This window comes from Eschrichtius robustus, chromosome 15 (genome assembly GCF_028021215.1).
Source record: "Eschrichtius robustus isolate mEscRob2 chromosome 15, mEscRob2.pri, whole genome shotgun sequence".
Lineage (NCBI taxonomy): Eukaryota > Metazoa > Chordata > Mammalia > Artiodactyla > Eschrichtiidae > Eschrichtius > Eschrichtius robustus.
The window spans coordinates 31,779,357-31,805,278 of record NC_090838.1 but is presented as its reverse complement, the minus strand read 5'-3'; the positions used below and the strand labels follow the sequence as shown (position 1 = coordinate 31,805,278).

At 37.8% G+C, this 25,922-nt stretch overlaps 1 protein-coding gene across 2 annotated transcripts in view; it reads right to left on the bottom strand.

Annotated features, from left to right (window-relative positions):
* The window catches only part of ARHGEF33 (Rho guanine nucleotide exchange factor 33), a 46,707-nt gene extending 26,471 nt beyond the window's left edge, over positions 1-20,236 (bottom strand). For both annotated transcript variants that reach the window (XM_068564068.1, XM_068564069.1), the window contains exons 1-7: positions 20,212-20,236; positions 18,572-18,621; positions 10,494-10,658; positions 10,050-10,171; positions 9,020-9,162; positions 6,491-6,550; positions 5,438-5,662 (exon numbers count right to left, since the gene is read on the bottom strand). In XM_068564068.1, the coding sequence (XP_068420169.1) occupies positions 5,438-5,662; positions 6,491-6,550; positions 9,020-9,162; positions 10,050-10,171; positions 10,494-10,658; positions 18,572-18,621; positions 20,212-20,236 (790 nt within the window). The remainder of the gene's footprint in view (positions 1-5,437; positions 5,663-6,490; positions 6,551-9,019; positions 9,163-10,049; positions 10,172-10,493; positions 10,659-18,571; positions 18,622-20,211) is intronic.
* Between the last annotated feature and the right edge of the window lie 5,686 nt (positions 20,237-25,922).

The window sequence follows — 25,922 nt, the reverse complement described above, 5'->3', positions numbered from 1 at the left end:
GGAAGATGTAAAACAGAATGGATGCATGTATATTAATTCAGCAGAGTAAAGGGCACAAAACCCTTTACTTTGGTGTTTTCATCTGAGGATGGGAAATCGGCTGAGAAGCAGAAAGGCTCAAGGATTGTAGGCACCAAGGCACCACTGAACGTACAAATAAGGGGCAATGCTGTAAACAGGAGAAATAGTCTACATAAAGGGCAATTGAACCTCCAGCTCCCCATCCCCATGCCAGATGGTTCCTCATTTCCACCAGATGGGAAATGAGAAAAATTAAACTAGAGAAGCCTGAGTCTCTGGTATCTGAGCTAACATCAGACATAGTAGAGGGCAGAGTTGAGATGCTTAAATGAAAACAAAGGGACTCAGAGAAGGCTTGCATACGGAACAGTCAGACGCCTCTCAGCCTCTTCCGCTGCAGGTCCCAGAATGCCAGCAGCCAGACTTACACTGTCCAGGCAGGAGAGGGGAGGACCTTCCACTGGAGAAACTGAACTGCCCAAGCGAAAAAGATCTACAAACACTGACATAAAGAGGTCACCTATCAAAAAGGTAATTTGCCACCTGTTTAGCAGACAATGAAGCCCACTTATTGATAAGCTTAACCAACACAGAATTTTCAGGGTTTTTTTAATTTAGGGCCTTTTTCTTGGATATAAATAATTAGCTAAGAATCCTCAGACATTTAATCAATCTTACATCATAAAAGAAAGAGAAGGAAAAAGTATATACACATATTTTTAAAAGGAGGAGGGGGACTTCCCTGGTGGTCCAACGGTTAAGACTCCGTGCTCCCAATTCTGGGGGCCCGGGGTTCGATCCCTCGTCAGGGAACTAGATCCCGCATGCCACAACTAAGAGCCCACGTGCTGCAACTAAAGATCACGCATGCCACAACTAAAAGATCTCACCAACCACAAAAAAGATCCCATGTGCTGCAGCTAAGAGCTGGAACAGCCAAATAAACAACAACAAAAATTTTTTTTAAAGGGACTTCCCTGGTGGTGCAGTGGTTAAGAATCTGCCTGCCAGTGCAGGGGACACATGTCCAATCCCTGTTCCAGGAAGATCCCACATGCCATGGAGCAACTAAGCCCGTGCACCGCAACTACTGAGCCTGCACTCTAGAGCCCTTGAGCCACAACTACTGAGCCCACGTGCCACAACTACTGCAGCCCTCGCACCTAGAGCCGGTGCTCCACAACAAGAGAAGCCACCGCAATGAGAAGCCTGCGCACCGCAAAGAAGAGTAGCCCCCGCTCACCACAACTAGAGAAAGCCCATGTGCAGCAACGAAGACCCAATGCAACTAAGAATAAATAATAAATAAATAAATAAATGTGTGCTTTAAAAAAAACAAAGGAGGAACCGTGAATGAACAGAGACAATGCAGGGAAAAAAAAAAAAAAACCTTTAAAAAAAAAATCTTATGGTTAATATCCTCAAAGAGTTACCAAAAAAGTTCTAGCCATTTAATAATGACAGGACCCTATTTTTTAAAAAAGAACAATCCAAAAGAAGAAGAAACTTTTGGGCATTTTTTAAAAAAGATAAACGAGTAGAAGATAAAGTCAAGGAAATCTATCCACCCACCTCCACTCTCCTCCCACCCCAAGAAAGAGACATACTGAAAAAGATGGTAACAGAGAAAATCAATCCAGGAGATCCAACATCAAATTAGTAGAAGTTTCAGAGGAAAGAAAGTAAATGAATGAGAAGATATTGTCAAATTAAGAATAGAAAAACAAAAACAAAAACCAGGACATGTATTTCCAGAAGAAAGGGCCCATTGCACTCAGTATAATTAATGAAAAAGACTCATATCATTGTAAGGTGTACCACATCACTGTGAAACTTTAGCACACCACAGATAAAGAGAAGATCCGAAAAGTTACCAGAGAGAAAAATCAGGTAATGTGCAAAGGACTGGGGATCAGAATGGTATTCGACTTTTCATTAGCAACATTAGAAATTAGAAGACAATGGAACAATTGCTTCAAAATGGTGATGGAAAATGATTTTATATTCAGCTAAATAAACTATCAATGAATTACGTGGACGCTACCAGACTTTGTGTTCCATCAAAACAAGGAGTAGGGCTTCCCTGGTGGCGCAGTGGTTGAGAGTCTGCCTGCCAATGCAGGGGACACGGGTTCGAGCCCTGGTCTGGGAAGATCCCACATGCCGCGGAGCAACTAGGCCCGTGAGCCACAACTACTGAGCCTGCGCGTCTGGAGCCTGTGCTCCGCAACAAGAGAGGCCGCGATAGTGAGAGGCCCGCGCACCGCGATGAAGAGTGGCCCCTGCTTGCCGCAACTAGAGAAAGCCCTCGCACAGAAACGAAGACCCAACACAGCCATAAATAAATAAATAAATAAATACTTAAAAAAAAAAAAAAAGTAAAAGTCTATTAAAAAAATTTAAAAAAAAAAAGGAGTAAACCAAGAAACCAAGAAGGATATGCAAAAAACTCCACAAAACCCCAAATAGGGATCTAACATAGGAGAAATTTGAAGGAAATTCCCAGGAAGACTGAGAAGTCCCAGGAGGGCAGCAGTGCAATGAGCCAGCATGGAGTAGGATGAGAGAGGTTTCTAGGGCAAATGCTTTTTAAAAAAATGTAAATGATAGATTTTCTGTTACATTGCTAAGAAAAATTAAAGAAGACCTATATAAAAGGAGATACATACCATGTTCCTCAACTGGAACATCCATACTGTCAAGATGTCAATTCTCTACTAATCGGAATAAAAAGAATATAGAGTCTAGAATTAGACCCACCCGTATATGATCACTTGACTTTCCCTATTCAGTTCAATGTGGAAAGGAAGGTATTTTCAATAAATGGAGCTGAAGCAGCTGAATAGCCATATGGGAAAAAAATGAACCTACACTCGCACCACATCAAAATTTATTCAAGATAAGTCATAGACCTAAATGTGAAAGCTAAAACTATAAAGAGTTTATAAGAAAACATACTAGAATATCTTTATAATCTTAGAATAGGCAAAAAATTTCTTGGAAGGACGCATAAGTCACAAGCTATTTTAAAAGTTTAATATTGATAAATTGAACGTCATTAAAATTAAAAACATCTGTTATCGAAAGACTATTGAGAAAGTGAAAAGGTAAGCCAGAGAATGGTCTCAACATGTCTATCTGACAGAGAACTCATATTCAAAATATATTAAGAAAGCCTGCTAATAGAGGATAAAAAGATAACTCAATTTAAAAGTTGGATAAAGGACTTAAATAAGTACTTCATAAAATAAATTATACAAATAGCCAATAAGCATATGAAAAGATGCTCAACATCATTAGTCCTCAGGTAAGTGCAAGTTAAAACTACAATATGGGGACTTCCCTGGTGGCGCAGTGGTTAAGAATCCACCTGCCAATGCAGGGGACACGGGTTCAAACCCTGGTCCGGGAAGATCCCACATGCCACGGAGCAACTAAGCCCATGTGCCACAACTACTGAGCCTGCGCTCTAGAGCCCATGAGCCACAACTGCTGAGCCCGCATTCTTCAACTACTGAAGCCTGCTCACCTAGAGCCTGTGCTTGGCAACAAGAGAAGCCACCGCAATGAGAAGCCCGCACACCGCAACGAAGAGTAGCCCCCGCTTGCCGCAACCAGAGAAAGCCTGTGTGCAGCAATTAAGACTCAGTGCAGCCAAAAATAAAAAAAAAAAACTACAATATGATACAAGGACACACCTACAAGAATGGTTCAAATTTAAAGGCTGGTCATACTAAATATTGAGAAGGATGTGAAGCAACTGGAACTTTCATTCATTGCTGGTAAGAGTATAAAATGTTCCAACCACTTTGGTAAACTGCTTGACAATTCCTTTTAAACTTAAACGTAATCCTATTCTATAATCTAGAGATTCCACTCCTATGTATACACCCAAGAGAAATGAAGGCATACGCTAAAAAAAAAAAACAAAACCTGTACAGGAATATTCATGGCAGCTTTCTTTATAATAGCCCTAAACTGGAAACAATCCATATGTCCAGTATCAGGAGAATGGAAAAATTATGGTAAATTTATTCAATATGATTAATAAAAAGGAATAAACTACTGAATGAATTACATACAACCCATTATGTTGAGAGAAAGAGGCCAGACACGAAAGACTATATATTGTAATATTCCATTTATATGGAGTCAAAAACAGACACAACTAATTTATGGTGACAGAAGTCAGAGTAGTGGTTCTGTGGGTGGATATTGCCTGGAAAGGTGCATGCGAGAACTTTCTGGTGGTAATATTTCTATTATTAGAAATATTAATATATTTATTATATTATACAGGTCTGTATATCATGACCTGGGTAGTGATCACAAGGGAGACAGTGAGCTTAAGCTTAAGCTTTGTGAATTTTACTCTGTGTAAATTAACCATCAATAAAGTACTGATAGAAAAATAGAAGCATGAACTCTTTTTAAAACATGGAAGCAGGGCTTCCCTGGTGGCGCAGTGGTTGAGAATCTGCCTGCCAATGCAGGGGACACGGGTTCGAGCCCTGGTCTGGGAAGGTCCCACATGCCACGGAGCAACTGGGCCCGTGAGCCACAACTACTGAGCCTGCGCGTCTGGAGCCTGTGCTCCGCAACAAGAGAGGCCGCGATGGTGAGAGGCCCGCGCACCGCGATGAAGAGTGGTCCCCACTTGCCGCAACTAGAGAAAGCCCTCGCACAGAAACGAAGACTCAACACAGTCATAAATAAATAAATAAAAGAACGTGAATTTCTTTAAAAAAAAAAAAAAAAAAATGGAAGCAAGCACCAGAAAAAACTGTCAAAAGAATTTAAAGTGGTTGTTATTGGTCTTCATAATAAACCTTTTAGCATTATTTAATTTTTCATGTATTTTATAATAAAAAAAATTTAAAAATTACCTCCCACAAAACAGAGGGATATGCCGTTGTCTGACATATATCAATAGTAAGTGCTCAGTGATGACTTACGATTTGAAGGAAAGGAAAGAGGGAAAAAAGGAGGAAGGGAGAACAGACCTTATTGCAGTGTTTGGTGTTTTGGCGGTGGACTCCTGATACAAGATTCGTATATTGAACATTCCCTATCACTGAATAAATAGGTCACAAAATTCTGCCCTCTTCTCCACTAACCTTATGCTTTTTTTACAGAGTACTACATTACTAAATGTCATGGATACCCAGAATCAAGGTGGTGGTCCCAGTTGGCCGTGTGACCTCAGGTGAGTCCCTTCACCTCTAAAGACTTTAGTTTGTTCATCTCAAAAGTAAACCAGACCGTAAATAAATAAATAAATACTTAAAAAAAAAAAAAAAAAGTAAACCAGAGGCTGGGTGGTCTCATAGGTCCACTGCATCTAAATTGCAAGGATTCCAGCCCTTAGGTTTCCTTTTCTTTTAATTTTCAGCCTGCATAGCCCCTTGGGACTTACCAGCTAAAGAGGTTTCACATAAAATGTTTTCCAAGGAGCTGTGTCTGCCCTGGCCAGCTTCCTTGAGTTTATCTGGGTGGTCTTTCGTGACATATTCTTCACCCCATTCTTTACTATCCTTTGGCTGCCTCCACACACCAGGTGGAAGATGGCCCTTGTGTTGGATATCAGCTGAGAGGCAAGACTTAAGGTTTTCTTCTGCTTCTGGAGTTGTTGGGTTCATTCCTGAAAAATAACGTCTGCCATCAAGTTCTGATTGTTTAAAGATTATATTTGTTATGAACTCTTAAATATTATGCCTCTGCTTGGGTACAACTATCCCTTGAGGATTAAATATATCGATTAAGGATTAAAAGCCTCCACAATTGCAAAGCATCACCTTTCTCTGTTTGTGGTCTATGCTCTCACTCTTTGTACACAGTCTCTACTGAATAAGGACTTTAAAAAAATAAATTTATAAAATAATGTAACTAAGTTATAGTAGTATGTATTGACTCCTCATACCTGCTGCCTTTCAGGCGAGCACACCAGGGAAGAAAATACAGAAAGAGGAAGAAGAAGGGTGCCAAACACAATATCTTATTTTGGAATTTGTCCTTCTTGGCCCTAGTGATGGTAAGTTTCCCAAAGGCAGGAGGAAGGGAGGGAGGGAAGATGAAATAATTTATAAAATTCTGGTGAATTATCTCTTAAATAAACAACTTTTAAATTACATAAACTATAAGGTGTGTGGTCCACAGAACACTTATGTCATGCTACCTACACCTGTGAGTTCTCAGCAAGTGTAAATTCATTGGTAACTAAAATGAGCCCGAAGGAACCAAGAATACTGGTTTTGTCTTAAACTTCTCTGCCCCTTCTCTCTCTTTGGGTTTAACTGGGTCACCAACCTAGTCCAGCACACGTCTTGGAATCTTAGTAACCATAGTGCTTTACCTCGCTTGGGTTCTTTCATGCCTGGTTTGAGACTTAGGGAGTAGAAACAGGGAAGGTAGAAGAAGGGAAAGGGGGGAATTGCTAGAAGAAAAGAGAACTCAGAGAAGAGCCACTCACCAGGACCCATCTTTCCCTTCACATTGCTATCTCCTACATGCATGGATCTGGCCTCTTGAGCTGCAGAAGAAGGAAAGCTTTCAGTCAGTATTCATTTCACTCACGTAGACTGGCACCTTCTATGAGCTAGGAACTGGGATAGACTCACAGAGCTTACCTTTGACTGGGGGAGCCAGAGCAGTTAAAAAAGAAAAAAGAGAATTACGATATAGTATGACAAGTACTATTTTCCCATTTCTAAAAAGATGTAATAAGTGGTACTTAACTCATAGATAACCCTAAGAATTAAATCAGGTAACATTTCTAAACTGCACACAGCAAGAGTTAATTATCATGTAACTATGATGGTGAGGATGGTAAAGCTGAGCAGAGCCAGAACGATGCTTTCAAAATGTAACGCAGACCCTGTCAAGCCTCTGCTTAGCCCTCCAACAGCTTCCCATTTCAGTGCAAAGGCCAAAGATCTTAGATTGATCTTAAGGCCTTGAAATATCTGCCCCCCTCCCCTGCCTGATATTTTTTTCTTTTAAAAAAAAAAAACCCACATCTCCTATTGTCTCCCTGTTCATTCTGCTTTAGCCCCACTGGTCTTCTGGCTATTGCTTGGGCACATCAGTTATGTTCCTACCAGGACCTTGGGGCTGTTCCCTTCCCTCCACCCGAGATCCATAAACTAACTTTCTCACTTCCTTCAGGTCTTTACCTGGCACCCTCTCTAAAATTACACCTGTGTTTCCTTATTTGTCATCTTATCACATCTAACATACTACATATTTTATTTGTCTTGTTCATTGTCTGCTTCCTTCAGAACAAGAACTCCAAGAGGGAAGGATTTTTTGTTGTTTTGTTCATTACGACATCCCACCACCTAAATCAGTGCCTGGGGTGGATGGATGGATAGAAGGAAGGGTAGTGGGACGGCTACACCTTGACTATAACATCATGAGAGACCTTGAGCCAGAGGCACCCAGTGCACAGATTCCTAACTCAGAAAAACTGACATAATGAACGTTTGCTATTTTAAGATACTGAATTTGGGGTCAGTAGATAACAATGGCACCATTTTATAATTAAGAGTGGGTAAGCCAACCCTTTCTAAAAGTTTGGTCCTTTGACCCTGAGTTTTAACATAGCCTACCACCAATCATATCCAGAATGTCTTACTATGGCACATTATCCCCAAATTTCTGTAGCAACTCAGTAGAATAAGCTATGTTATATAAGCCATACCCATATAACAAGGAAGAAAGGAGAATTTGCCACCAAACAGCGAGTTTAAATCCACCTGGGCACTTTGCAAATATAACTTTTAATCTTTTATCTTGTGAACATGGTCGGCTGCCCCAGACTTGACATGGATCTGACCTCTACCTTCCAAGTCCATTCTGTATTCTTCCCTAACAAGATCCTCATTTTATGTCGTGCTCTCTATGACATGGAGCAAAGAAAGTAGGACGACCCGTGATGAACCCACTCCCCAGATGGATCAAATGAGTTTTCCCAGGCTGTACCTATTGAGTCTCTAAAATAACTACTCAAATGGGTAAAAACTAAAAATAAAAAAGCAAATCTGTACTTTGAAGTTAATACCTATTAAAAGCCACTTGATTAGGAGTTTTAAATTCAGTTATCCAAAGCACATTTATTGTCTTTGAATATATGAGCCACATTGTTTCTTAAGCCATAAGGGTAGAAAACCACCAGTCCTGCCCTTGAGGAGCTTACAATTGATCTAGAAGTAACTGAGCCTCTTTTGGAGACTTTCGACATGAGACCAGAATAAGAGGAAAATTCATCCAATGTTAATATCTACATTCATGCTCCTTCGTAGAAGGTGCTTGCTAGACATTGCTGAGGATACAAAGATGTAGCAAACATGTAATCGAACATGGTTAACAACATCACTTGGAAAGCCAGTCTCTTCAGTACTGCCACATGCAATTATTTTCTAACATCTGTTCCATCATCCCAGATCAGGGATGTGCCTGTGGCTGTTTCAGCCCACAAACAACACCAGATCAGTTTTCCAGACAAAGGGGAGTACAGAGTTAGATTGTTGCTGACATCACTGCCTGCCAGTTAGAGCAGATATGAATTTCTCATATCTGTGAAAACTTGGCTGAAAAAAAAAAAGGAGAGCACACAATTTTATGTCTATGCAGAGAGACAAGGATTGAGAATAATGTAGAAAAGAAAACAATTTATTAGAGTGAATAATTTTTAAAATTTTTTCTCCTATGGCTGGTATAGTATTATTGTGCAATAAGTTATTTCCAATCCATTTGAAACTTAGAATACCCAGATTAGTATTTTCCCCCAAAAGAAAATCTTTTAAAATTGGGCAGACTCTCCCCATCTCTTAGATCCCCTGGATTCTTCTACATTCCAGTTACAAAAGGAAAAATTCTGAGCAATACACCATTTTCCTCTAATAAGGATGGATGATGTAAGCCTATTCCCAACGTTACTTAAGCCCTAGGAACCAAGGAAGAACTACTTGGCTAATTCAGTATGATGCGTGAACTGTACCTTTTTCATAGGCCTGAGAAGGCAAAAGGTTTGTAAAGTCTTCACTTGGAAGAACAGGTTCAGGGATGTTGATGGAACGGAAAGGACTTCCTTGTGCTTGAGCAGGTCCGGGCTGTGAGCCATGTTCTTCTTTTTGAGTTTTCCTAAGGAAGGAAAACAAAGGATCTTAATACATGATGGGGTAAGAAGAGAGTAAGTTCAGAATAGGTCAAGAAAATTTCTGAACCCTACAAAATTGCTGTTTTTATAAATTAAAAACAGTTAAATACTAGCAATTCGCATGATTCATTACCAAAGCTGGAGAAAAAATATCAAACATCTACAAATCACCTTCTAATTGTAATATCTATATTCATATTTTTCTGTTACTGGCTTCCCTGTGGTCAGGATCTTCACAGAGTTTACAGCGGTGTCAATTTGCTTGGGATGATTTACATTCTCTTCACAAACCAACACAAAGGTAGCAGGAAGGAGCAGGTCCTCAACTGAAAACAATGAACCATTCTCCAGGGTCACACAAATATTATTTCTATTTTAAATCTGTTAATATTAAAACATGTAACAACGAAGATTATGTCTGTTTAGTGGTGAAGCTTTACTTGATTCAACCTGGTTGAGATACTGTTTAACATAAATTTATTTTCAATGGTCAGAGTCAAATAATAGTATTAGAGGCATTTCAGAAAACTAATAAAGAAGGAAAATCACTGGTGACCCCACTATCTTAACACAGTCGTAATTTAAATATATCTTTCTAGTTGTTATTTTACATGTTTTTACAGTTGAAATCAAATTCTACATGGCACTTTACATCCTTTTCATTTAACTTCCTATTGTATTAAGTGCATTTTCTATTACCATTCATTTTTAGTATTAACCAACTTTTATGCTGCATGACCTCCATCACATGCTGGCCCATGGAGCCCAGTGGCCAGCTGTACACCAAGAGTGGGGAAGGTGTTCCTGGTGCCTTTGTACAAGCCATTGCTTATGGGTTTGCCTTTGGTCAGTTTTTTGGTCAGACACTCACTTGGCTTTAACTTTTCGAGATTCTCTTCGTTTCTCCTGTTGAAGCTGTTCAATTTTCTGTTGCATTTCTTCTTGTTTGGAAGTGATGGCCTGGATCATTGACATGGCATTGCTCAGCTCTTCCTAAAAAATAAGAATTGATATGTATTTAACCTGGTATATGAAGTAAAAGTATATAACATGATATCTAGTACACAGTAAGCTTTTAATACATACTTGTTGAATCAATGAATGAGAGATAACAATTTTACTTCTATTGTAGCTTCTAATTTTAACACAGAGATCCAAGAAAGTAAAACATGATATAGATATTTTTCCATGAAAATTAGTGAATGGGTCAGAGGACTACTCTTGTATTTGGTTGCTAGGCAAAAAGGCAAGTTTTCTACTTCTGTTACTAAGACCAGGAATCTCTCTTCAGCAGGGAAATAGAAGAGGGGCCCACCTTAAAATAGTTCAATGAATTCTTCATCTCAGTAACTTTTTCTTCCATGGAACATCTGCAGCTCTTAACCTTCTCTTCCAAAGCATATTCTCCATGTTGAATTCTTGACAGTTCTTGCATTGCTTCTGTGAAGCCAGTTTTGAGTTCAGAGGCTAGAGCCTGCAACTAAATAATACACAAAGAGTGAATTCAGTTTGCTATAAATTATTATAAATGATATCACTGACACCTCGGACGTTTCTCTTGTTTGAGAAACCAGGCTCTTGAACATATGCAGAACTCATTTACTAGAAGACTGAAGTTTGGACAACTTAAGGAAACCTTGGCCCCATTCATCTAGGAAAAAGAGGATCTTCTTTATATCACACATGCTGAAGTTTGATAGTGACAAGAAAGCAAGCAATTTTAATTAGGTTGGCAAGTGCTTCTGCAAGCTACTATTTATTATCACACTTTTGATTAAAAAGAGATTTACTTGAAAAGCAACGTATGCATGTGAAAGACAGTGTTGATCTGTAACTTCAAATTCCATGAAAGAAGGGATGTTGAAGAAATTCAGATATTTTTTCCTTAAAAAATGAAACGATGAAAAGAGTAATAATTAAGCATATCTGAATATTTCTTTGAAAGGGAATAAGTTGTTTTTTTTTTTAATATTCTTGGACGATATCATGGAAAAGGAGATAACGGTATTTCCAGTGGCAGGAAATAGCTACAACAGTAGAAGTTCAACACATTGATAGTGATGTGAATCATCTTCAGCCATCAAGCCCAGTTGTGTAGGAATGCACACTGGATTTTTATTGTCAACTTCCAACCATGAAAAGGGTGTCAATTTTGGAGTCATATAGGATATAAATCCTAGCACTCTCCTACAAGTACTAAAACCTCAGGCAAGTTGGTTAACCTCTTTGTAGCAGTTTCCTCATTCATAAAATAGCTGTGATAACATTTCAGTAGGCTGTCTTGAGAATTAAATGAGTAAATGTAGGTAAGGTGCCTGCCACAGCATATGCTTGGTACATAAAATGTGTTCGAGAAAATTTTAATTCTTTTCCCCCTTTAAGTAGCAAATCAGAAAGTTAAGCACAAACAGAAATGTGGAGAAAATGGAGCACTTCTAAAGTTCAGTTTTATTTATTGAATAAATGAAAGAAGCATTTTCAACAGACAGAAAGTTAAGATAATAATAACAATAAGATAATAATAACATTACTTTCATGATATTTATGATCTTACACTCTGCTAAGCAGAGGAATGCTTAGCTCCAGATTGCTTTTTACAACAGAACTTTTTAGAAGGTTTATTCTACAATTAAAAGTATCCACCAAGTATGCTTAATTTAAAGGGATGGAAATTAAAGTCCAGGTACCTTAACAAAATTTCTTCAAATGTGTATTTCTAAACATTTTTAGAATCTGATTATCCAAATGGTTCCAACTTGCAGTGGCATCTCCAATTATAAAATGACTTACTCTCCTACACTGTATTTTTAAAATATAGGGTTTTGTTGTTCACTGTGCTTCACAAAGTTTTCTTTCGAGGGCTAGGAGGAGGGGGAAATAAGAGGAACCAAAGAGATCATTCTGAGGGAAAAAGCATGCCCTGTCAAGTGTTTGGAGCTGAAAGATTGGGAAACAACATGAGCAATCTGTTTTTCATTCCAGTCATTTTTAATTTTAATTAATCTCTGTGATGGATTTCGGCACATGTCCCAATTCAGTTGTCATGATGGATTAAATCACCAGATCAACTACATTTGATCTGGTAATTTTCATTATATAAATTCATCTTCTGTGAGCAAAATGGAATTGATGGCCATATAAAATCAAAGCAAAACCTAGGCAAGTTTTAAAATTGAAGGAAGGAAACCTGACATTCACTCACATTTCCTGCTTGAAAAAAAAAAAGGGAACCACTTTCCAACAGAAATAGGTTTCATTTTCACTGCTCCCTTAGGTGGATGTGTGGAGTTTTCCCCAGGAGGCAAAAGGAAGCAGCAGTGTCCTGGGGAAAGGATTTTCCTCACCTGTAGAACCCCAGTTCTCAAAAAATTAAGAACTATCAATACATTTCACTAACAGCCAGGTTGTTTAGGGACTTTGGGAATTCTGAAACCATTTAGAGCTATGAGCCCATTTCCTTTCCATGTATTACTTTGAGCTCCCTAGATACCTGCCACTGAAGTAACACTACTGCTTTATAAACAGCTTCACAACCACTGATCAGCCAGGAAACGGATGCCATAGTGAATACAATCACACACCTGAGACAACAGGTCATTTTTAAGGTGCTTGGGGCTCTTAAAATCTTTAGCTGCTACAGACTGGTTTTCTGGTACCAACTGGCCATTCATTTGTGAATAAAAAAATACTCTGAAGACATGGACTTATCTTTTTTCTGCTCTCTCTGCAGCTTTCTTATTTGACAGCCCGCAGCCCACCCCCAGGATTAGAAATGGGTGTCTACCTTGTTCTCCAGCGAGTTGAACACGTTCCTCATCTCGTTGATTTTTTCATGAAGCTGCTCTAGAGAGGTTATGATCCCTCCATCCTGCCGCTGGAGGCGGGCTCCCACTGGAGGCAGGTGCAGGGAAGACTTGTACTTCGAAGCCTACGGTCCACAGAGGGCATCTTAGGCTCAAAGAAATAGGGAAGGGGAGTCCGAATTCTCCCTATGTCATGCTCTTAATTTCTGTTTCTCAATTTCTTTTACTTTCTTGGCTTCTTAACTCTTCTCAAGATGAATTTTAGTCAATGTCTTCCCATTTCTTTTTTCCACCAAAGATCCCTCAAACTAAATTTTCATAAATTATGTAAGTTGTTCCAACTTGTTTTTTACACAGACTTCTCTCTCCTTCCTTTCTGTCCCATTATTAAGGTCAGAAGGCTGCTATGAAGCAAATTCAGGGACTGGGCCTGTGCCTTGAGAACTCTGCAAAGTCATAAATGTCAAGATTTGAGAAATCTCCACAAGGCATGCCAAATTCCTGCAGCACCTGACTAAAGGCTCTACAGGAGCAAAAGCCCAGGTATTTTGAAGTAGCACATGATGGCAAGGATGGCAAGGTAACTGCTTTGGCTTCCCCCTGAATTGGGGCGGCTACAGAAGGAACAGGTTCTTTCTGCCAGCTGCCACTTCCTAATTGTAGGCCTCTATTAATCCAATGCAACAAATTAATCCATTGCAATTAATTTAACGCAGTGATTTAAAACACAAAGTAGGTGAGTCATTTGAACAGTCAAGAGTAAATTTCCCAAATCTACTCCTCTACATTCCCTGCAGAAGTTGATCCTTAAAGTCATTCTTACAGGGCACTATTGAGGCTGCTATGAAGCCCAGTGGGCTGGAAATTTATCTTATCCATCCTTGGATGCACCACAGGTCTAGCAGAGTTAACCTCTCTGGAGTTAGAAGAAGATTCCTCAATGGCAAAAAGAGACTGAGGCTCAAACAGGGCTTACAAATCCTAGAAAATATTCAATGGCAGTTTTGATGATGAAACCTATTACTGCAGGACTGGTTCCCATAGTTTTTCAGTTAGGGTTTCTTTGGGTACATAACTCATTTTCTTAAATTATTTTCATTACAGAGAAAAATAAAGAAGAAAAAAGAGAGTCACCCCAAATCTCATTAATACAACCATTAACATTTTGGCATATTTCCTTGTAATTTGTGCTATGAATATAAATGCAGATATTTATATTGTTGAAATCACACTAAAGATATATTTAGATTCTGCCCTCCCTTTTTTTTTTCTTTTGGCTAACATTCTTATAAGCCCTTTCCCTTAGCCTTCAAATTTTTTTCTAAGTAGGTATTTTTAATGGCTATATAATATTCCAACCTACAGATGCGCCAGAGTTTACCCACCCATTCACCCTTGTTGGAAATTTTTGTTGTTTGTAATTTTTCAATATAAAATGATGCATTGGAATAGAATGCTTTTTATTTAAAGATTTGTATGTATTTCAGGTTATTTCCTTAGGATAAATTCCTAAATATGAAATTACTGTGAGTCAAAGGATGTTAGGTTGTATTTTTTTTTTTTTTAAAGAATTATTTATTTATTTATTTTTGGCTGTGTTGGGTCTTCGTTTCTGTGCGAGGGCTTTCTCTAGTTGTGGCAAGCGGGAGCCACTCTTCATCGCGGTGCGCTCTCACTATCGTGGCCTCTCTTGTTGCGGAGCACAGGCTCCAGACGTGCAGGCTCAGTAGTTGTGGCTCATGGGCCTAGTTGCTCCGCAGCATGTGGGATCTTCCCAGACCAGGGCTCGAACCCGTGTCCCCTGCATTGGCAGGCAGATTCTCAACCACTGCGCCACCAGGGAAGCCCTGTTAGGTTGTATTGACCCAAAGGGCAATCTACCGTAGTAGAAGGAGGCAACGTATTTAATTAATTAATAATTATACAAAATATATTTGACCAGAGGGTTTGAAAAGTTATAACAATATGGTTGTATATTCTTAGAAACATGCTGTATGATGTGCAATGTCCTAAATTAGTGTATTTGGAGAAACATGTCTCGGACAAGGTGTATGAAACATAGGTAGTATAATTGGTGGAAGCTGAAGAGTCTACATTGCTAAGGCTGCAAGTGAGGCGAAAACACAGCTGGAGTTCAAATCATTAGTGTGAGGGTTGAGCTAGAAATAAATTGCGCAGTTGCCACATCTGTTGCCTTAATTGGGGACCCCCGACCCCCACTTCTCATGTTAATGGAATCATAATTTTAAAATACATATTCAAAAGGAAGTAATCAAGGCTGAAGCAACACAGTGTGACTCTGGAAGAGAGATTGGGGTGGACTTTGAGAGGGCTATGTGCAGTGGACCAAGGACAAGAAGGAAAGGGGACAGACTTGGATTCAAATAAAAGGAAGTATACTAAGCTAAGGAGCAGTCAGCGTGTCCACACTGATTCACCTGGTCCACAGTAATTCTATCTGGGATGAACTGGGAGATGGTAGTGCTCATTCTCCTGTTGGCTTCCGTGACCTGATTTAGGTCATGGTACCTTACTGTTACCAAGGAGCTCACGTCCATCGAAAGAACAGGGAACCAATTTGGGGTACAAACATTTTAACACTTTTACTGCATTTTAACTATTAATTTTCATAAAAGGTTCCACCAATTTACACACACACTCATCATATCTAAATACTATTAATTATTGTATTATTTGCTAATTAGGTAGTCAAAAACTAATACTCCTTGTTTTAATCATTGTTTCTTTGAGCATCAACCTTTTCTTCCATTTATTAGCCATCTGTAATCTTACTCTGGGAAATTACGTTCTTTGCCCATATTCTACCGGGGTTTCAGAAGTTTTCTATTTATTAATTCTATGAACTATTTATACATCATTAAACCTCTGTAATTTTTTGTGGGAATTTTTCCAATTTTGTTATTTGTCTCTGAATTTGTTGAAAATATTTTTACATTGGGAAAATTTTTAATTGTGATGTGATGAGCTCTCTAACCTTTCCCTTGTGATTTCTTCCAGTGCTTTTTTACTTAAAAAGACATTTCACATTCAGAGACAAAATAAATATTCACTAATTCTAAACTTTTATGGTTTTTAAAAATATTTAATCCTTTCATCCACTTTTGAGTTTATTTTGATTAGAGTATGAATTGAGAATCACTTCTTTCTTTTGCAAAGAACCAGACAATTTTCCAAATACCATTTGGCACCAGCCTAAATGACTGCATCAGACCTCTTGGCTCAAAGCAATATATACATCTCACGATATTCATTCATTCATTCAACTAATATTTATTGAATATGTGTTGTATTCCAGGCACTATACTTTATTCTGAGAGTTCCACAGAGAGCAAAATGTACTAATCCCTGCCCTTGGAGCTTACATTCTAGAGAAGGAGACAGACAGTTAAAAAATAAATAAGCAAGTTAATATTTACTATAATGTCAGGTAGGGATGGGGGGGGGTCTATTGGGAAAATAAAATAAGGAGATAGAAAATGGCTGAAATGTCATATGTTGCTTCAACTTTCGATGTCACAGAGTTTTTTTGTTTTTTAATATTTATTTATTTATTTATTTTGGCTGTGCCGGGTCTTAGTTGCGGCATGCTGACTTCTTCGTTGCAGCATGCATATGGGATCTAGTTCCCTGACCAGGGATCGAACCCAGGCCTCCTGCATTGGGAGCGCAGTCTTACCCACTGGACCACCAGGAAGTCCCGACACTTCAACTCTCATATTTTGCTCTCCCTTTTTAGTATAGATTGTATCTATTATAGTTAATTTCTCCCTGCATCCCTCCTTCCTCTTCCTCTTCTTCTTTCTTTACTTCTCCTCCTTCATCTTCTTTTGGTTAAATGTTGCTTGGAGTAAACAGACTTGGGCTTAGGAGACATTCTTTTAAAACAAGGATGGAGTTATAATCAGAGCATCACAGAGGTCATATAGGCCAACTTCACTTCTACTGCTTCATTTGTTCCTCTGTGAACAGATGTACTTGGATTTGTGACACAATAAGAGAATGAGGCCACCCCCACTGCAGCTATATTTAGCCAACATTCAGGGAGTGACCTACATAAAATCTATAATAGACTTTAAATCATACCTGAGTTTAAAGAGATAGTCACACTCATTCAAATGCCATACAAAGGTCAGATGTTAACAGAGGGGAGGTGGGCGGGGAAGGCTTTTGGAGGTCTTGGACAAGTAAAGCATCAAATCAGCACTGAGTGAAGACTCACTCTGGTTTCCAGACCTTTGTTCAGGCTAGTCCGTCTGCCTGAAATACCCTCCCACATATCCACTTACCAATGATCAACTCATCCTTAAATGCCTGCTCCAAATCCTTCAGTCAATATTAATTCATCCCTTGTCCATATTCCATAGAATTTTATCAATGCCTCTGTTGTAATTCTTCCAACAGCCTACCTTGTATGAGCTATTTATTGTATGGACACTTAAAAATCAATGAAAATGTCTGTTTCATCTGTTTCATCTCCCGTTAGGCCAAGCAGAAGACTTTGCACATAGTAACTGCTCAATAAATATGCATTAAGTTGAAATGAGGCTGTTGCCTTCGCCCCTTCTCATTGCTGGTCTGGTTCTAGGAGCAACATGATTAAAATGTTTTCCTAATCTTGTGCTGGCTTGCCCTAGTTGGGTCCACAGCAATGATCTCTTGCATGATATTTTTGGGAACTAGTTGTTATTTTCACTTTACTGTTACTTAAACTCAACAAATCTAAATTACATTTCCCCCAAACTACCTGCTCCTCTGGATTCCTATATCTCTATTTGGGAGACCACTCTTTTTCCTAGTTACCAGGGCTTAAAACCTTAGAGCCAACTTTGAAATCACCTTTTCTCCCAACCCCCATCAAACCCTGTCAATTCTTTCTTCCTTCTCATGTATTCCAGATAACAATGTCTTAAGTCTAGAGAGGAGCATGGGTTTCCCTAACCCAAGCTACTTTTACATTACAAATTATGTCAGAATAATCTCTATGCTTTTTAAGGACAGAAATTTACTTTAGATCACATGCGGAAGATAGAAGCCAAAGAAATGCTATGTAGAGAGCCAAAGCAGCCCAATGTGACTCTCGTTGCAAACATATTACATAAAATTTTGCAGAACATTTATCTCCCTTGTAAATCAAATTATTCCCATTGTTTAAAAAGAGATTAAATTTTTTTCTATTATCGTATTTGAACACTTCCAATATTAACCCCCTTTTATTCTCAGTTCTCCCTGCTAAAATAAGAAACTAAGAAAAATAGATCTCTCACTCCTTCTGACTGAAATGTTATCGCACAGTGTAATGGCCAGGTTGATGGAGGCAACAGGAAGAAAAGCAGCATTGATGTGGGAGTGGTGGTGCTGTAATTTATAAACTGGATAAGTTGTCCTTCAGTCATCAGTTTTCTCAAAAGTACAATGTGAATGGTACTCTCGTCCCTGCCTATCCCACAGCCTTAAGTGAACAAATACAATGATATATGTAGAAGCGTTTGTGAGTGCTAAAAAAATTTATACGTAAAGGACAGTCGTCACTGTGACACATAGGAGAGCTCAAAACAATCTGTGTCTTTACCTGGTAAATCTGTGTGGAAGGATTATTCATCGGCTTATGTTCATTCTCTCCTGTAGGGAGAAAGAGCTTTGTTTAATCAACACAATCCATTCTGTCCCTATTCTCTTCAGACACATGCAGGGAATAAGGGAACTTATAGGATCCTAAATCTGTGCCTGCATGACAGGAAGCCAATGATTCAACAAGAACAGAAGATAAATTGTTGTAGGTGATTTTATATTACATCCTAATGACCAAACCATATCTACCTGATGTAACTCTTACAGTAGAAAACCATGCTCTACCGTGGTGGGGAAGTTTCTCAATCAAACTGAATGATGAGTAATCATTAAATAGTCAGAAGGGAGTGCCCAGGAAGGGTCTCTCTCTTATTTTGGGGGCTGACTGAGGCTTACTTGAGGGGATAGTTCCACAGTCAGGAAAGCATCTATTCAGTTGTCACTTTATTGTTCTCAGGAGGCCTCTGTAAAATATCCCTTACTTCTCCTGCCTCTGATCCTTGCTGAACTTCTGAACTTTGCCCTTCTGTCACTGCCCAGATCAGCTAAGGGAACCTTGCCATCCTCCTGGACAAGAGCGTTGATAGAAGGGAATTGTCAATGCAAAGGGTCTGGGAATGATGCAGGCAGAAAGAAAACAATACTGTCAACACCAGAGACTGTGAAACACAGGTCAAACACAAAGGAAGTAGTAGGTTATAAAAACCATTTATACCTAGGGAGGAAAAAAGGTTGGCCTAGAATGTACCTTTTGGAATCACATTGGTTGGCCCTGAAGATGAGGCAATCCATGTAAAGCATGCAGCCCACATGAAGCCCTTTACTCATCCACTTAGCTACATCTCCTCTGTGTCACATTGTATGGATCAAGCAGTTTATAGATGAAACCCCTGGTTGCAAATATTTGGTTGTATGAATGTGTATATTGTTCTCCTAAGACATGCGGGGATAGGGAACCCTTCCTTAGAGGAACCAGCCACGGTATGTTAAGTTCATAAATAATACGTAACCTCAGCCCAGAATTTATACACACTGAGGGCTGTCCCTATAAAATCCAGATGGTTTGAGATTACCAAAATTCCCCACACAAGCTTGAGTAAAGTTTACTTAGCCCATTTTATGCTATGTCCCAACAGCCTGGTATAATGTCAAGAACCAGAACTTGAGGACAGAGACCACGCTCCCAGACCAAACGTTGATATGTTGTGGTTTGTAGCCTGACTTCTCTATGACTGTTTCTTCACCTGTCTATTGGAGATGATAATAGAACCTACTTTTATATGGTTGATTCTATATGGTAAAGATTAAAAGAGAAAGCCCTATGTTTCTAGGCCAGCCTAGGAGGTGTTGGATGTCTGTTAGTTGAATATGTATCTTGGCGTTATTCAGCAGGTCGTTCTGAGGCAGTCCTAAAGTTATTGCTAAGAAAAGTAACATAACTACTCAAATTGTGTGTATACATGTCACATTTCCTGTTTCCCCAGCACCAAGTCTGTGCTCTTCATGGTCATTCTACTATGATAAGGAAATGAGAATAGTCAAGTTAACATATTATCATGTTTTGAGACAAGGGCAAGACAAGCCCACAACCTACATTTCTTAAATCCTGAACCTTAAAGCAAGACATAGGAAAAATCTAACCTTGCTTTGTTTTGGTTTTTTCCATGGTGCCTGTTGCTTCTCTCCTCCAGCTTATTCTTCAACATTGCATCTTCATTGTCCCTGGATCAGGCCATCCCCTCTTCCCCGGACCTGTCAGTTGAAATCAAGAGTAAGGGAACAGGTGAAGTGACTGGATTTACTTTATGTGTTAACTTTAAAAAACTGAAATGAACACAGCTATTAGAAGCAACAGACGTTATGTGCAATTTCAGAAGAGTGAAAATATTGTTGAGTAAATATTTAGCTTAAAACTCAAAAGTAGGGCTTCCCTGGTGGTGCAGTGGTTAAGAATCCACCTGCCAATGCAGGGGACATGGGTTTGAGCCCTGGTCTGGGAAGATTCCACATGCCTCAGAGCAGCTAAGCCCGTGCGCCACAACTACTAAGCCTGTGCTCTAGAGCCCGCGAGCCACAACTGCTGAGCCCACGTGCCACAACTACTAGAGCCTATGCTCCGCAACAAGAGAAGCCACCACAATGAGAAGCCCGAGCGCAGCAACGAAGACCCAACGCAGCCAAAAATAAATAAACAAACAAATAAATAAATTTATATTAAAAAAACCTCAAAGGTAAATATTTTGTCAACAAGTATTAAATTCATTACTTAAAATTATGGTAGTTTTTAAGATACTATTTTGGGGATCAGATAAATTAATTTAAACCCGTTGATTTTATTAGCAGGGTATAGTTTAAGGAAATTAACTTGAGCAGGCATAAAGGCTAATATATCTGTTTCTATTTAATTAAATAGTAAGTTCCTTGATGGCCTTATCCCCACTTTCTGCATCTGGTAGACTTTTTTACACCAGGAGATGCTTGTCAAATGTAGCCTGGCTGCTGTGACCATTAGACATGAAACTGCCAGTTCAGAATGAAATCTAACAAGCAAAAATAGTATTGTGGACATTGGCCCTCTTTTTATCCATCTAGAATTTCCAATGATTGGGGAATTCCCCAACCTTATGAGGCTTGATCAGAGGCCTCCCATTATATAGAGGCTGAAAGTGTCAGGTTCTCCTAGCCTCCCTTGCAGCTAAGGTATGATGGGCACATAGTACCACTTTGATACACCCACCCCAACTGGCAGTTGCAGAAGAATTTCGTAAGGCAGATATACTTGATATACTTTCTACTTTCTTAGAAATAGAAAGAATTCTTAAGACAGCAGCAGCAGCAGCAACAAGGGGGGTGGTGGTGACCATGATCTGGTACAGACAGTTTAGGTAACTCAAGCTGCTGCTGTTCTTGGTCCTTGCCTCACCAGAACAGCTGTACCACATGATTTGGGGCATTGCTGTTGGCCACATATCCCAAACTTGGTTCTCCAGTCTCCTAGCAATTCTATGAGCTGCCCATATCCTTTCAACAAATTCCTTTGCTGCATAAATTAGCCAGAGCTATTTTTTACTGCTTTGCAACTAAGAAACCTAATTGAAACAATAAAAATATATTAACACTATCCAAGATTGAGAAGACACAAGTTAAGACTTTGTTCATTGCTCTAGAAAAGACATATCTAATCCATAGTGATAAAATGCAGATCAGTAGTTGCCTAGGGCAGGAGGTGAGAGTTTAACTGGGAAAAGGCACAGTGAACTTTTTAGAGTGATAAAAATATTCTGTTGCTTAATTGTGGTAGTGGTTATACAGATGCATAAATTTGTCAAAACTCATCAAAATGTATATTTTGACTGGGTGCATTTTATCCTGTATAATTTATACCTCAAAGTAGAATTGGTGTTTCATTCATATATTGAGGTCTGTGAAGCAAAATGATAAATTGACAGTCTGGAAGGTTCACATGGATGAAAACCTGGTCAATAGCTACACAGTTATAAATGAGGAATCTAAAGGAAGGCCCAAAGTGAAGACCATATGCCATTTGGAATCTTGTACATTTTTCATGTGAGCATGGAAGTTATGTCAAGGTAAGGCATCTTCCCTAGCTATCTGAATCTCTTTCATAGCTGATATAAGCATTACTAAGATGAAATGTTTCTGCTCCTTAGCAATTGATTTGATATTTAATGAATTCCATGACGAATATAATTAAATCACAGAATGTTAGATCCAAAAAGGCACTGAGAAAATTATTTGATCCATCTTCTTCATTTATAGGAGAAGCAACTGAGGCCTGGAGAGAAGAGAAGTGACCTGCTCAAAGCCACACAGCTTTGAAAATAATTGTTAGAAGTGATTTCTGTTACTATTTGGGGGAAAAAATCTTGAAATATGTAAAGCCATATTTTAATGGGATTTTATGGATAATTAATTCCAGCAGATTTATTGATCTAATCTACAACTAATTTAAAACAAACCCCAAAACCTCCATCCATTTGAGATAAAATGTAAATTTATGCATTTTCAGAGGTAAGACATCATCAAGCTCACAAATGTACAAATAGTTGCTGATTTCAAGAAGTAAGGTAAAGGTATGTGGTTACTAGAAAATAAATTAGAAATTTTATTTTATTTATTTAATTACGAAAGCAACCAAACCACATTGTAAAAAATTTTTTAAATATAGAGGGAAAAAACGAACTTTAATGCCTCTACTTAATGATCACAGTCATTTGATTGTATTGCCAATCATTTTTCTCCTGAATGTTTTACCTGATTGTTAATGGAGCCTACCTATAATTTTTAATCTACTTTTCCACCTACATTATAACATAAGCATGTTACTTTCTTTTACAAATTGGACCATTATTATTCATGTTGTTTTTATTGTGGTCATTTGGGTAGAGGGTACGAGTGTTCCTCCTTAGTCCCAGTCAGTGTTAACAATGCTGGAATTCCTCCATTCCTCTCTCCATCCTCATAGAACCACATTCAAACATATATACAGAATATACATATATGGGGTGGAGCTGTCACTGTAGTTCATACTGTACCTCTCTGCATCATCTCTCTCACTTAATACGTCGCAGCAATCTTTCCAAGTTAATTGGTATAGATGTAAAAATCACTTTTAATGGCTGCATAATATCCGTGGTAGGAATGACCTGTGTTAATCATTCCTGTATTGATGGGCATTCCCCTTACTTATTTCCATTATTTTGTCACTGAAACAATGCTACAACAAACATCTTGGTACATAGAGCCATATATATTGGTGCTTTTATGTATGTAGGGGTTTAATAGATATGACTAGGTTACTTTCCAAAAAAAGCATTTCTCATTTCCTCCAAGAATACTGCATGAGTACCTTTTCTCCTGCAACCCAGCCAATAGTGGATGTTAACGCTTTTTAGTTCTTGCTAGCCAGATGGGTGACAAGTGATTTTTCATCTTACTTTACTGATTTCTAGTACTATTAAGCATATCTACATATACTTACTGGATATTTAGATTTACTCTTTTGTGATTATCTATTCCTCTGCTTTGCATATTTTTCTATAGGGTCATCTGCCTTTTCCTTATCAATTAATGAGGGCTTTTATATAATATAGATTAAATATTTATTTGTCACATGATTTATGAATATTTATCCCATCTATCTTTTTGTGTTTTAACTTTGTGGACACTTTTGCTATTGACACATTTTTTTAATTTATGAAGTCAAATTTTTTCCTTTATTGCTTCTTGGTTTCTTGAGTTGGTTTTAAAAGCTCTCCTCAGCCCCAAAGTTTTATATATACTTTTTTCCTAAATTTTCTTCTAAGGTTTTTATTATTGTTAAGTATTTAATTCATCTGGAATTTGTTTTTATATATGGGGTGAGGGAGTGTTCAATTTCATTATTTTCCAGATAACTAGCCACTTGTAGCTACACCAGTTGTTACATAAATCATCATTTTCCTCCATGGAATTGAAATACCATTTCTCATATACACTGAGATCTATTATTTTTCTATGGACTCTCTATTCCATCCTGATCTATCTAACTATTCCTATTCCAAAATCACAAATTATATGGCTCTTCAGTGTTTTAAAAATATTTGATGAGGCAAGTCAACTATTATTCTTTTTATAATTTGCTTTTCCTGACATTTATTTTTCCATATGAATAAATTTACTACATGATGATTTTACCCATTACAAAAAAATGTTGAAATTTTCATTGGAATTGCATAGATTTATATATTAATGTGGGAGAACTGGCATTTTTCTTACATCAGATCTTGTCATCCAAGAGCAATATAGTTCTTCCCATTTGTCTGAATCTGGTTTTAGCTTTTTCAATCAGATTTTTTAGTTTTCTCTTAAAGTTCCTGTACTTTTATTGTTAAATTTATTCTTAAATAATTTATACTTTTTATTGCTACTATGAATGGCATTTTTTCCATTTCCAATTCTCTCTAGCTGGTTTTCGTATTCTCTCTCTTTTTTTTTTTAATATTTATTTTATACGCAGCCACATTACTAAATTGTTTTATTAATTATGGAAGATTTTTAAAATAAGTATTTCTAGGTGACTTTTATCCTTATTTTCAAATTTTATACTGGTTATTTCATTGTTGTATTTTATTATATTTGCTAGAGCTTCTAGAATAATGTTTACTAATAATAGTGACAGTGGATATCATTATCCATCTTCTTATTTTAATGTAAATGGCTTTAAAGTCACTTAGAATCATATTTATTTTCTACCTTTGGTAAATAATCTATATCATATTTAAGTAATTTCTCTTTAGTCTTATTTTACTAAAATTCCTTATTAGGAATTTATCAGTCCTTTTAGCAGCTATTGATAGAATTGCCTTTTTCTCCTTTAATTTATTATTGTAATGAATTATACCGATTCCCTGATGTTGAATCATCCTTACATTCCTGGGATATTTGCTTGGTCATAGGATATAGTTTTGTTGATACTCTGCTGGATTCTATTTGTTAATATTTAGACATTTTTGCATCTATATTCATGAGTGATTTTGATCTGTGGAGGATTAATTGCTTTTTTGTTTTTTATTCTATGGGGCGGGGAATTAACGTTATCCTAGCTTCTTAAAGTGAATTAAAGAGTTTTTAAATGTTTTTCTATAATCTAGAAATTTTTAAATTAAATTGCAATTATCTGTTCATTGAAAGAGAGTAGAGCGTAGCTATGAAAACATTTGGTCTTAGTGCCTTTTTAAAAAAGTAGATCCTCTAGAGACTGTCATACAGAGTGAAGTAAGTCAGAAAGAGAGAAACAAATATTGTATATTAACGCATATATGTGGAACCTAGAAAAATAGTACAGATGAACCAGTTTACAGGGCAGAAATTGAGACACAGATGTAGAGAACAAACGTATGGACACCAAGGGGGGAAAGTGGTGGGGGGTGGTGGTGGTGGTATGATGAATTGGGAGATTGGGATTGACATGTATACACTGATGTGTATAAAATGGATGACTAATAAGAACCTGCTGTATAAAGAATAAGTAAGATAAAATTCAAAAAAAGTAGATCCTTAAACCCCATTCAATTTCTTCAAAAGTAATTGGTCTTTTCGACTTTTTAACTTAATTTTATAATTTATATTTTCCTAGGAAATAATTTCCTTAAATTTGTCAACAAATCTGTTGATAGAGAATAAGCATCTAACTTTTATTGAACAGCTGCTATGTGCCAAGCACTATGCTTCATGTTTTATTTATATTGTCACCTCTAACTGAATCCTCATATTGGTCCTGTTTAGTTTGGATCCTTATCTTCATTTTTTAGATGAGCATATTGAGGCTTGGGAAAATGAGGTAATGACGT